At 42.2% G+C, this 13,826-nt stretch overlaps 1 protein-coding gene across 1 annotated transcript in view; it reads left to right on the top strand.

Annotated features, from left to right (window-relative positions):
* Positions 1-2,084: 2,084 nt before the first annotated feature.
* Positions 2,085-13,826, top strand: part of DNAH14 (dynein axonemal heavy chain 14) — a 454,606-nt gene continuing 442,864 nt past the window's right edge. The window contains 4 exon segments of the mRNA XM_078851974.1: positions 2,085-2,718; positions 6,527-6,682; positions 8,147-8,281; positions 12,472-12,605. Of these exon segments, the coding sequence (XP_078708100.1) occupies positions 6,616-6,682; positions 8,147-8,281; positions 12,472-12,605 (336 nt within the window). The 5' untranslated portion in view covers positions 2,085-2,718; positions 6,527-6,615.

Here is a 13,826-nt window from a genome sequence, read left to right as displayed (position 1 = left end):
CATGAGAAGATGGAAGCTCTCCCCTTCTCTGTGCTCTTCTCACAAAGAACCAACATCTGAAACTCACCCTAAACCAAAAAAAGAGCTCTTTGAGTCTTAAAAGGATTTTGACCACAGACATTCCTCTAAAAACCTTCCCCAGGCTCTAATCCATACCAAGGTTGGAGCGATGTCTTTGGCCTGACACTCCCCAGTACCATCTCAGCTCTGGCACTGGCCACCAGGCTTCAGTTGAGTCTGGCACTGTCTGGCCTCTCACAGACTTATGATCCAGCAACTCTGTGGCTCCTGGATTATTGGCACTGACTACACCTGAGGCTTATGCTGCAGCTGGAGAGGTATGCCTATCAGTACCACAGACTGCTGTGATTCAACCACACTGAATATAATAGTGACATTATCTGTACTGAAGTCAGCACCAGCATCGGTACTGGTTTCACCCTCTGTATTGGCACTGACTCTACTCTCGGCACGACTGTTGACTCACTTAGTGACTGACACCACTGCAGCTTTTGGTCTTGGTACTGTTTCAAACACCTGATTGGTGCACCTCTAGTGGTTGATATTGAAGCAGATACAACCATCGGTACTGAAGTTGCACCATGCACAGTTCTTGGTGTACATCGCCATAGCATTGACATTTGGTTCTGTGGTGACTTTGAAGCAGCCCCCTATGCTGTTGTCAGCTAAGCCTCATTTGTTTAAGCTGCAAGCAGAGCAGCATGGTACATTATCAACCCATCGTGGCATGGCTCCTCCAGTGACATGGGACTATATTGTATGTCCTCTGAATCAGATTACGGTAGAGCAGTGGTTCCCAAACGTCTTCATGCTGCAACCCCCTTTGGTGTCACCTCTGTTATGCAAAAAGAAAAGGAATAGTTGTGACACCTTAGAGACTAACCAATTTATTTGAGCATAAGCTTTCGTGAGCTACAGCTGAAGGGATGAAGTGAGCTGTAGCTCACGAAAGCTTATGCTCAAATAAATTGGTTAGTCTCTAAGGTGCCACAAGTACTCCTTTTCTTTTTGCAAATACAGACTAACATGGCTATTACTCTGAAACCTCTGTTATGGTGACCTCTAAGGGTCTGAGCTGAGGGGTGTCATGCTGGAAAACCAGGTGCTAGTTCTTGCCAAGGTTTTAGGCCTCAGACAGACACTGACAAATTCATTGCTGGCAGCCAGTCTGTTTTACCTGTGTGTTAATGTTGTTAAGATGGGTATTGAACATAAAACAATGTGTTTAGTGTTTATGAAATGCGTGTAAGTTGCTGCATGCATTAATCTCACTTGTAATATCTTTATCACATGCTAAAAGCAAAAGTAAAGCAAAAACTTAAATATTACCTTTATAAGTGTAAAAATGTTTGCCTTGAAACTGTCAACCTGTCAGAAGGGATTCTCTCTTGCCCATCAGGTAGGACTACCAAAACTCAATGGGCTATTGTGGGACATCATAATACAAAGACTTTGCTAATTGCCCCTGCACAGGTTATGTGCAGAAGGGCTCATCCCATTAGCTTGTATTCTGGAAGAAGGAAATAAAGATAGTGAACAACATTTTTCATCTCTTTTGGTGTTTGGACTCTGACAGGGCTAGAGCTATGAATCAGAATCAGAGATTCCCCAGGGTCAAACTGGGATAGCCCTAAAAGACATTAAGCGCTCACAGATTACTACAACCCTCACCTTTTGTACCCATAGATTGTAACTCATTTGTGTATATATGTTTGCCTGCTTTAACCTGTAAATAACTTTTTCATTTCTTTTTCCTAGTTAATAAATCCTTAGCTTGGTATAGGATTAGAAACCAGCATTGTCTCTAGTGTGAGATCAAAGGTACCAATTGACCTGGGGTAGGTTACTGGTCTCTTGGGCCTGGAAGCAACCTGAATCTTTTATGATCTCTGGTATATAGCAATCAATTATCACTAAGACCAACTTGCCTGGGTAGCAAAACAGACTGGAATGCCCAAGAGAACGGTCTGTGACTTCATGGTAAAACTGTTAGTGCTTCAGGAGTTCATATTTGTTACTGTGTTGTTGAAATCTAATTATAGAACATACAACCAGTTTGGGATGTCTGCCCTGCTTTTTGGCAGTCTGCCTTGAGATTGGAACTCATGGTCATGAACCACTGCGGACAGCATGGGGGGGGAGGTGCTTGAAAAATTAGAAGCACGAAAAACTGTTTTTGATCATTCTGCTACTCCAAACATGTCATTTTGATCCTAAATTTATATTAAAAGTTATCAAGTCTCAGAATACAGCCAAGCAAGAGCCAACTGTGCATGTCCAGTATTGCAGTAATGTGGACAGGAGAAGGTGTTGGAATGGGGAGTGAAGGGAGCTACTGAGACTTGTGTGTGTGTGTGTGCCCTGTGCACCACTACCCTCTGCTCAGGGGTTCTGTCCCCCTGCCCCCAGCAGTTGGTACATGTGCTCTGAGTCCTGTCCTTCCCCTGTGCTCAGTGTCTTCCCCCAGGTGTTTTCTGCGTACTCCCCAGCAGCTGGCCTGATCTCATGCACCACAGCGGCCGCTTCATCGTCTCCTCTGGTCCCGTTCTTGCATACCAGTCTGTGAGATTGTGGGAGCGACAACGTTGGGGCAGAGGGGTGGAAACATGTCTCGCAACCCACAATTTGGGAAATACTGCAATAGAGGACCATTACCTAGCAGATCGAGGCCATCTCAGCACTTGTCTTATTTCTCAGGTAAACACATGAGATCTTGTTCTAGTAGGGTTTATCAACATTGGCCTTGTGGGAGATCTCCTTTGAGTTTCTTACTGGCCACCCATGCTATGCACACACTGGCCTTGTTGGGCTCCCTGGGGAAGCTCTTGGTCCTTGAGTACGGTTTTGCTTATCCATTCCAGACATGGATTTCCTTCACTTTGGCCGACTTTGCAGGCTTTTCAGCCATCTCAGATACTGTTCTTCTTTTGTACCTTGCCAGGACCTATTGAGGAAAAAAGAGTAGGAGTTATAGGCACAGATGGACTCCTGATCCATCTAGGTGCCCTGTGGGTACTAAGCAACAGTTTCGATGGTTTGATTGAGGATGCCAGACCAGTTTTCATGATTCCAGTCTCTCTTCTTTCTTTGTTAACAGTCTATCCCATTTCTTCAGTGCTTGGTCCCAAATTACTTTGGACCAATGGGTCTTATGCATAGTGGAAGTTGGATGCATTCTTTGGTTTGTTTCTTCACCCTCCTTCCCATTCTCCTTCCCCATCCCTTTCAGGGACCATTCTCACAAGGAGCTTTTCCTACAGGAGGTTCAATTTCTCATCCAGGTGGGAGTCATAGACGAGATTCCTCAGTGTCAAAGAGGAATGGGATTCTATTTTTTTAATCCCAAAAGCACAGGGGGTTTCAGGCCAATTTTAGATCTGCATCAACTCAACCAATATCTAAAAAAAGAGAGTTTTGCAGGATCATGTTGGCTTTGATTATCCCCTCCCTGGAGACTGGTATGCCACCCTCAACTTAAATCACCACATGGAAATAGGTATCCTTATCAAGGCCACAGAAAATATTTCAGATTCCTGTCATCTCATTACCTGTTTGCAGTGCTGCCCTTCAACCAATCAATAGTGCTTTGGATTTTTATAAAATCCAATGTATGATGTATGAATATATGATGATGGTAGCTGCCTTCCTGAGAAGGTTAGGAATCCAAGTTTATCTCTGCCTGGATGACTGACTTGTGTGAAGCCATTCCAGGATTCAGTTATTGTCCAGTGTAACTCTCATCCAATCAACTTTCAAGGCACTGGGTCTGTTGATCAATTCAGAAAACGTCTATCCTCTCGCCAGTTAAGAGGATAGAAGTTATAGGGGCAGTGTTGGACTCTACCCCAGCTGGAGCTTTCCTTCCAGAGTCAAGGTTTCAGACTATTCGATCCATTGTTTTAGATCTCAAGACTTACCCAATCACAGCTGCATGGAATTTAGAGGCTTCTGGGACACATGGCCTCTTGAACATATGCAGTCCAGTATGTCACATTGCATCTCAGGATTCTACAAGATTGACTGGCTTCAGTATTTTTTCTGAGCCATTCCCATTGGAAAACATGTATTTTTCACATTTTAGACACTTTAGGCTGGTAGACAAACCTTGTCAATACTTGTGTAGGAGTTCGTTTAGTCCCTCCTCAATCATTGCGAATTATAGTAGAGGATGCATCTGCCCCAGTTTGGGGGGGGGGCGTTGCTCATCTGGGTTCTCTTCAGTCTCGGGTTATGGTATGCAAAGGACCTAATTCTTTACATAAATGTCAGGGAGTTGATAGCTATCCAGCTGGAATGCCAGGTTTTCCTACCCCGTGTCCAGAGAAAAAGTCTGCTCACTCTCACAGACAACATAGCAGCAGTGTTCTGTCTCGACAAGGAAGGGCACATTCATCCCTGCTCTGCCAAGTGGCAACTTATCTATGGGATTTTTGCATTGCCAAATTGATCTGTATCAAAGCTGCTTACTTTGCAGGAGTGCAGAATGAACTGGAAGATCACGTAGACAGGTCATTTGCGAGTCGCCACGAGTGGTCCTTTCATCCCGATGTAGCCAGATCCATTTTCCAGATCTGGGGAACTCCCCAGGTAGATCTGTTTGTAATGAGATACAACAGGAATGCTAGCAGTTTTATTTCTTACAGGGTCACAGTCTGGGTTCCCTAACGGATGCTTTCCTATTGCTTAGGATATGTACACTAGTACATGTGCAATCACTCAAAGAAGAAAAAATGATTACTAACCATGTGTCCATTCCATGACTTGTCTTCCTAGCCTTCTGCATTGGAGGCTTTCTAGCAGGGAGGAACTGTGGGGGTTGGGAGGCCGCCGCTCAATGCTTCACACCTTACATGCAGTGGTGCGCTGCAGCAGAGGATGCTTGAGCTGCCCCAGTGGATACCTCTGAGGGAAAATCTTCTGATTACTGTGCTTGGGGCATGCATGCACCAAGAATGAAATGGCCATGTGCAACACATCTCGAAGAAAGCAGATATGAAACAGGTTAATGACTCTCTTTTTTCTATTCCAAAGTAGGTAACAGCTCAGGTTCCTTCACAGATTCATTCCTCCTTCTCTAAGGTTCCAGTCTGACCTATGCTTTTCCTCCCATAACACTCATTTCCAGGGTTATACTCCAGCTGAAGTAAGATGATTCTGATAGCCTCAGCTTGGCTAAGACAGCACTTGTTCTCAGACGTACACAGACTCTCAGTTCAGTTACCTCTAACGCTTCCTTCAGACAGGGACATATACTGTATTTTCTCTCCTTTCCAAGTCCTAAAGCTTGACTGTTGAATGGCTGGACTGTACTGCAAAGGACTGGGGTGGTGTGTGGGTGTTTTTTAAAGCTGTCCAGAAGATTCTTTTGAACAGCAGGAAACTATTTAGGAATACTTACCTGTGTAAATGGAAACATTTCTTGTGTTGATCAGAGGTTCATAGCTTCCTCCCCTCATCAGAAAAGATATAGGATATTTTATCTGCTTTGTTGCAGGGAATTGGAACTGTCCATTAACTCTCTAAAAGTACATTTAGCTACTATCTCTGCTCTACATCCTCCTGTCCCATGATGACTAGTGTTCTCTAACCCTATAGTAGATTCTGCTATCCCTTTTAAAAACATAACCATCTCCTCATCAAACAGACAGTTCCTCCTTGGGACCTGAATCTGGTATTATTAGCTCTAATGGGACCTCCATTTGAGGCTCTTTGGCCCACCTTCAGCAAAAATTTTCTTTCTTCTGTTTATTACTTCTGCAAGGAGAGTCAGTGAACTGCAGGCTCTGCTGGTGAGGCCCCTGTACACTATATATTTTTTAAAGACAAAGTGTTTGTGAGGTTCCATCCAAAATGTATTCCAAAGGTGGTGTCTAGTATCCACATTAACCAGATTGTCGGTTTATCCACCTTTCCCCCTAAGCCGCATACATGTAAGGATAAGAAAAGGCTTCATATGCAGGATGTCTTTCATGCCCACTTCTTGTATATAGACAGAACAAAATCCTTTTAGATCATCTCCATGTCTATTTATATTCTGTGCAGACAGTATGAAAGGACAGGAGGCTTCAGCTCAAAGATGGTCTCATTGGATAACCTCATGTATAACCACAAATTGTGAGATAGCAAACACGCTCCCTCCTTCAAAAGTGTCAGCTTATTCCACAAGGGTACCAGCAACTTTCCTTACCTTCTTGAGAGATTTGCCTGCAGAAGACATCCATAGAGCAGTGACCTGCTCATCAGTGCATACTTTCTCCAAGCACTGTGCTATTAGCATAGCCTCCAGAGCTGACTCAAACTTTGGGAAAGCAATCCTATAGTCTTTCTTCAGATAGAATCCCAACCCCACCACCATTCCGTATTGCTTGGGAATCACTGAGGTGGCATAGACTTTTGCAGGCACTCAGATTAAAAAAATGCTTACTTACCCATGTAGTAGCTGTTTTTTAAGATGCATGCACATGTTTGTTTCACGATCCATTCTCCTTCTCCTTCTCCGCTTCAGAGTCTATTCTATCATGATTCAGTTGTGAAGGAGCTGAAGGAGGGTTGGGATGGCTCCACCCTTTATAGACTGGCCTGGGGCACTAAGACATGCAGGGTGCATGTTCCAACTGGACAGGTCTGGCTACACAGAACTCTCCGGGTCAAGGTGCACTAGGTATGCACACAGCTGAGTGGAATAGACATGTGCAACACAACTCAAAGAAAATTTTTTATGATACAGGTAACTTCCCCCCTGCCCCCTTTATTTGATAAAAACACACCAAGAGAGAGGATTCCCATTTTTTTTTTTACAGTTCAAAGCATCAGCTACAAAATATATTTATCCAGGTGATAAATCTACCTCCACATATCAGAATTACATGCAGGTCTAATTCTAATCTATGTAAAACCTTCTCTAAGTTGGTGTATTCAAGGTGAGAAGATATTTTATGGTGATCTTGAATTTAGGTTTCTTCCTGAGAGGAGGGGGATGATAAAAATACAGTTTATAACAGTCTTCCCAAAGGCTGAAAAATACCACCTTCCTCCCTTCAAATGTATTTTAAATAAATACAAAATAAAATCATCTCTGGAAAGAATAAAAGCTTCATTAAAATGTATAGAAGGGTTCTGAAAAGAAGTCAATGGCACCTCCTGGTCGTCTTGGCTTTCGGTAACTTGTGGTGCTCCCAAGATGTTAAGGTTGATCCTGCATCATTGAAATCAGTGGAAGTTTTGCAGTTAACTTCGGTGGGTGAAAATCAGGCACTTAAGTCCTAAGCCAAAACTCATTTGGAGGCGCGGGGGAGGGGAAGAACATTCTCAGGGACTTCAATTAGCTTTGGACCAGTCCTTAAATGAGGCTGAAAGGAAGGGCTGATGAACCAAGGGACTATAGCAGATATTTTTTTAAGCGAAATTGAGGGTGCTAAGTGACTTGCAGAATTGGGCCCATGGTGATGGCATGCCATGATTCAATGATTGAACAAAGCACTGAAGCACATGTTTTATTTTAAATGTGCTTAAGTCTGATTGATTAAACATGTTTAAGGTCTTTGCTTATTAGGGATACACTTAAGCATATGCTTCAGTGCTTTGCTGAACTGGGCCCCTAAAGAAGTAAGGACTGGGTTCTTTTTCTCTCTAAAAATGAAAAGGTTAATCTTTAATCTATTAAATTAATCCTTAACTTAATATATTAGTCACAGCTCTCATTGACTGCAAGTAGAATCAAACCCGAAGGAAGGTTAAATGCAAGAGCAAAATACAAAAACACTCCTATTTTTTTCAAAAATGTTGAAGGTAAAATACATGTTCAAACTGTACACTTTAATACTGATTGTTCCATTGTAACAGCAAAAGAAGTTTAATGTGGATTTCCAGTGCATTCATTGTGATGAAGAAGAGGAGTACTTATAGTTCTTTAAAAAAACTTTTTACTGTGAATGTTAGATTTTACATAGTGATATTTTAAAAATACATTTAAATTAGAATGTTATTTAAAAAAATATAAATTGCATAAACGTAAATGAGAATATATATTAACTGTACAATTGTAACTTTTATTCAGAAAACAAGTGAGGCCTCATGATCTACTGTCAGCAGCATAATACTTATATATTTAAACTGTTTGTTACAGACGATGATAAAGAAACTGAAATTCAAACAGTTGTTTCAGAACCAAGTTGCCACACGAAGATCTGTAAACAACAGAAAGCTGGAACATCACATAACAAACCTATTAGGGAAAAGGTTTACTCTTATGATAGAACAGGTATGTAAATCTTAGTATCCCAGACAAATTATTTTCTCAGTTATGCCATTGAAAAAAATGGAGTTACTCCAGATGCAAACTGATGTAACCCAGAAATATTTGTCGCAATGTCTTTTTGGGGACAGCTATCTACTTTTTGGATAAAAATTCTGTGGGACAGTTCTAGTTAAGATGGCACTTTAATTCTGAAAGACATGTCAGTGGCTTATGACTTTTTCTGCAAATTACCTTTAGGGTTGACATTTTTCACACTTTGTCTTAGACCAGAAGTAAATTTGATTATAGGGTTAAAAATATGTGATTATTTTTGAGTTCTCAGGTTAAAAATGACTGTCTAGGTTCTTAGTTGACTTTTAACATTCTGACAATTCAGGTTTAAAACTTCAGTTATGGCATGTACTGAAGTCTCCATTGCAGTGATCTACTCCGGTACCATCTAGATGGATTGAGACGGGATTGGACATCCAGTGTAGGGTACTTGCACCTTTGTCTGAGGTGCCACCATTCAGCCCAAGGGATGAGCCTTCTTCAGACTCTGAGGTCTCAGTTCAGGGCTCCTTTTCAACGCACCACTCACTGAGACAGCATTTGGATGAAGCTTCTTGGGATGCTACCAGACATTCTAGGATCAGGGGTTCTGATTATCCATGGGGAACCTATCCTTATCTGCCCATTTTTAGTGGGCCTTCTGGAATCCTTAAGGACGCTTTGGAGAGCAATTTTACAGGTCTCCAACAACCAAGAAAACGCAACACCCACTAGTACTGCACCATTCTCAGACACCATCTGACCAGCCCCTGGTACCGCAGAACTGCCATCTGGTACTTCATGGTCTTCCTTTGCTACCTTATACATCTTCTGTATTTTGTTGAAGGTTGGATATTAGGAAAACTTTTTCACTAGGAGGGTGGTGAAACACTGGAATGCGTTGCCTAGGGAGGTGGTGGAATCTCCTTCCTTAGAAGTTTTTAAGGTCAGGCTTGATAAAGCCCTGGCTGGGATGATTTAATTGGGTATGGGTCCTGCTTTTGAGCAGGGGGTTGGACTAGATGACCTCCTGAGGTCCCTTCCAACCCTGATATTCTATGATCTTTCTATCTTTCCTTGGCATCGGGAGTTGTGCCTTTAATATTGACTCCTTGATAAATTGCCAGCTGTCCTGAATTCCCTTAGGTTTTCTTCTTATGGGATCTCACCTACCAGTTCTCCAAGTTTTTGTTAGTCTGTTTTGAAGTCTATTATCCTTATTTTGTTTCTCTCCTTCCTGTCCCTAGAATCATGAAATCTATCACCCCATGATCACTTTTACCCAAAATTGTCTCCCACCTTAATATTCACTACCAATTCCTCCCTTTTGGTCAGAATCAAGTCTAAAATCGCTGTCTCCCAGGTTACTTCCTCCACCTTCTGAAACAAAAAGTTGTCCCCACTACATTCCAAATATTTAGTGGAAATGGTCTATTTTGTCATATTACTTGTTCAGCAGATATCTGGGTAAAGACCCCCATTTCTACCAGGTTTTGGGTTTGGGATATTTATTTGTTCTAGAATGTCTCATCCAGTTCCTCTTTCTGATTTATTGGTCTATAGTAGACCCTTACCAAGAAGTCACCTGTATTTTTTTTACACCCCTTTTACTTCTGCCAAACACACATTCAACTACCATTCTACATCTGCTGAGAATGTAACTAAATCTTCTTTTGTCAGGGCTTCCAAGATCAGGATATGGTTTCGTAAACCCAGGCAAAAGAGGTCTCTGGAGGTCCCTTAGAATAACAGTGGGGAAAGTTACTTCATTTATGATAATATCATTTGGTGGGAATAGTGTTCCCGCCTGTCCAGGAAAGTAGAATTTCAATCGGTGGAAAATCTTGGTATCATGAACTTTTCCAGTGCAGTCCATATTGGCATCCATAATTCAGCCTCAGTGGTTGACAAGAGCCTGTATAACAATGGAGTAGTGCCTTTTGCGGTTTATGTATTCGTGTCCATAGTTTGCCCTCTTCAAGAAGCACAAGAGTCCCATCAATGTCCATGGTCCAATTAGGGAACCCCATTGTCTCAAAGTCAGCAACTACTTAGGGACATTGTTCATGCTCATCACCTTTGGGTAGATCACATTCCTGATTGCTTTGGAAACCTGTGCACCACAACCCGAGCAGTCGACTTGTCAACACCAAATTGGTAATCAAAGGCTGTGTCAGGAGTGACTAGCTTCCAGATAGCTATAGCAACCCACTTCTGGAGCAGCCTGGCTGCTCTTGTGTATCGTGATGCTGGAGGACTGCTCCACAGAGCTCTAGAAATGTTGCTTTCTTCATGGGAAAGTTCTGGAGCTGTGGTCATCCCAGGTGTGCATGACAATGTGATCCTAACAGTCTGTGCTTGTGGCCCTGCTCCAGAAGCACCAGTTTACCTAGGGGGCATTAGCAGCTATACTGTGAGTTGTGAGCAGCCTCAGGCAGTTGGAGTCTGCTGCATCTGTATTGTCATTGTCCTCGTCCTCCTCTTCCTCCAACAAATGCTTTTTGGTAGGTCAGAAAGTGCCACCAATATGTGCACCAGTATCTCTTGGATGCTCTGCCTGTTTCCTGACACAGGAGAGAAAATGCAAGTAGGACAAGTTCTTCAAATGGTGACTCCTCTATGTGGCTGGCACTGGTTGCTGGGAGAATGCAGACTCAAAAGTCATCTCAGCTGGATGTGTTTGTGGGCTGTGACAAATTCCTCACAAGTGCCATGGGATGGACAGTCAAGCTTTCTCATAATCCACCATGAACAACGGACTAGAGTGACTACAGCTGAGATCACTTGGCAGCATAATATAGGCTGGTTTGGCTCACGTCTGCATAGTGCAGTGTGGACATGGAAGTGTGAGACCCACGTTCAGAAATTCTATCTTAGGGTCAGTATTCAGTGTGGATGCTCAAGCATGAGCTTACAAATACCAAGCCTGTGCCTAGAGTCCCACAGACCTGGCTTTATGTTACAGTGTGGACATACCCTAAGAAACCTCTTATCTGTTCCCATTCCTCTTCCCCACTATTGGATCCTCACCCTACTGCTGAAGCGTCTACTGCTGGGGGCCTGGCAGGGATAACCTTACTGAATTTGGGGCAGCTCTGGCATTTTCACCATGGGATTTAAGAAAACTTGGTGTAGTCTGAATAGAACAATGTATACTTCAGCAATCCTCCTCTATGTTCCTACTTCTCTCTTCCCACCATTGTTTTGCTTACATAGGCATTGAACTCTACCACATGGAGCTAAGAATGGCAACTGTTGTCTTGTAGATGGACATAGGCAAGCCTTAGCTCTGACCCATTTGCCCTCCTAATAATGCCGAGACTGGGGAGGAGCTGAGGCTGGCTTATCCCAGTGAACAGGAAGGCAGACTAGCTCCCCCCAAAGTGGGCTTATATCCATTGAGAAGAGAGGAATGAGGAGACAGGTTGGTCTTTCTGAAAGTCACCCTGCGCTGCTCAAGTCTCAACTGCCAATTTCCTTTCACTACTCCTGGTAATCTCAGTTGAGCACCATGGTGACAGTAAGCTTAGCATTTCCCAACCCTCCCCTACAGCAATTGCCTCATCAGGAGAAGGAGCACAGAAATGCCTTATCCTGATTTCAGGACCTTATTCAGCTCTCATGAAAGAGTAAGAGAGAGACATGGTGATCCCCTATTGGCCCCAGGGAGCATACTTACTTTTAATAGTCCTAGCACTCCATAAACCACAAAGCTCACTAACCTGCCCTGGTGAGTCTCACATTAATATGGAGTAGTGTGTATGGTGGTATTAGGGGACTAACTGAGAGATATCCTTTAACTTTTGTTATATGTTATCCTTTTGTTAGTGATGGCTGCAAGATACTGTGAATTTGTGCTTTAATTAGTTCAGTGTTGTGTGTTTCTAATGATAGGTTTATTGTATATAACTAACAGTCCAGAAATGTAGTACATAGATGGATCTGTAAGTATCTATAAGGTGGGAATAACAGTACTTTCATCTGATGTATGCGACCATCAGTTGTTATTCTCATAATGCAAATTAATTTGTGGGTATTCATCCCCCTGGTGAATTTGTTCCTTGATTTTATTTTACTCAGCTATGTACCTTGTTTGGGTATGTCTTACAAATATAAAAAGATTCCTGTAAAAAAAAAATTGATTTCCTCTCCCCCCCTCCCAGAACCATTCGATGATGATGTCGTAAAGCATATTTTGAGGCTGAGAAGCAAACTTGGCTGGCAAACAATATTACCACCACATGGATACAAAGCTGAAGAGACGAAGGTGACTAAAATTCAGAAGATTGCACTTAGGGTAATTTTCTTTATTTGTTGAATTTTGCCTTGTGAAAATGAGGATTGAATGTAAATTTAGTTAAAATAGTTCTCCCTTGCCTATTTTTTCCCCTCTGAACATAATTCTGTCCTTAAATCAGAAGAACAGAATGCTCAGCATGAGTAAAGCATTGGTAGGATTGGGGCCTAAACCTTTAAAATCACAAGTAATATAGCCTATGCCTTGTAAGAGGCAGAGTCCTTCTGGGGAGTGGAAGGAGAGAGACACCTTGAATAGTGATGCCTGGCAGTGCTATATTTGTCTCCAATGTCCTGGGAGGGCATAGTAAGAGATGGCCTTTAATAAAGCCAGTGTGGCTCCTGTACTGTGAGATATTTAGCCAGATATTTCTTCACACTCACTGGAGTTCTGACAGCCAAAATATGTCTGTCCCTCTGTAAGTGCAGTAGTGATGGTAAGAGGCCTCCCTGTGTTCTCTCTTCAATCAAGTGCACTCTTACAGAGCCGGACATAGTTTGGGCCTGTGTATGCAGAACAGCAAATTATGCAAGTCCTAATGGGGCAAATATTCTTTGTTATCAACAACAAAACAAAACAGTCTTTTTTCATTAGAAATTTTTCCCTGTATAGAATGGTTACTGATGCCAATGCAGCTGCATTGGTGGTAGTTCAGTGGTCAAAAATGTTTAAAAAAAAAAAAAAAGTTCAGTGTAGACCAGGAATCTGATGTGCAGGAATAAGGGGCACCTCTTCATCCATCTGGATCTTTGAATGCTAACATTTATATAACTGGGATCAGCTTCAAAAGGTCAACTACTGTTGCAGGAAGTCAGGAAAATGTGCTTCATAGTACTAGTTATTCACTGATTGATTCTTTCACATTTGTTACCATTGACCCTTAATTTGTTGGTATTTTGCATTTTTCTTTAAAGTTCTCGCCATTGCATCTTCACCAGTAGAAGCTAGAATGGCAGTGCTAGTGTAGACAGGCTGCTGGTGTCTGTTAGCATTATAACCACCAGCTGTAACGATGGTAGTAAAAAATAGGAATATTGAATAAAAGAAAAAAAAAGCCTTAGTTGCTAGGCTAAGTGGATGCTCCTTATTCATAGAGATATAGTAACAAAATGAAGGCCATTTGGTAAATGAAATTTTGATTTGGAATGTAGGAGGGGATACAGGAAACTTCATTTCAGGCATAGCACTTATATAGACATTGAAGAGTGTTGCAGTGAGTAC

This window comes from Lepidochelys kempii, chromosome 3 (assembly GCF_965140285.1).
Source record: "Lepidochelys kempii isolate rLepKem1 chromosome 3, rLepKem1.hap1, whole genome shotgun sequence".
In the NCBI taxonomy this organism is placed as follows: Eukaryota; Metazoa; Chordata; order Testudines; family Cheloniidae; genus Lepidochelys; species Lepidochelys kempii.
The sequence above is the reverse complement of the archived record's forward strand: the minus strand, read 5'-3'. Positions and strand labels throughout refer to the sequence as shown.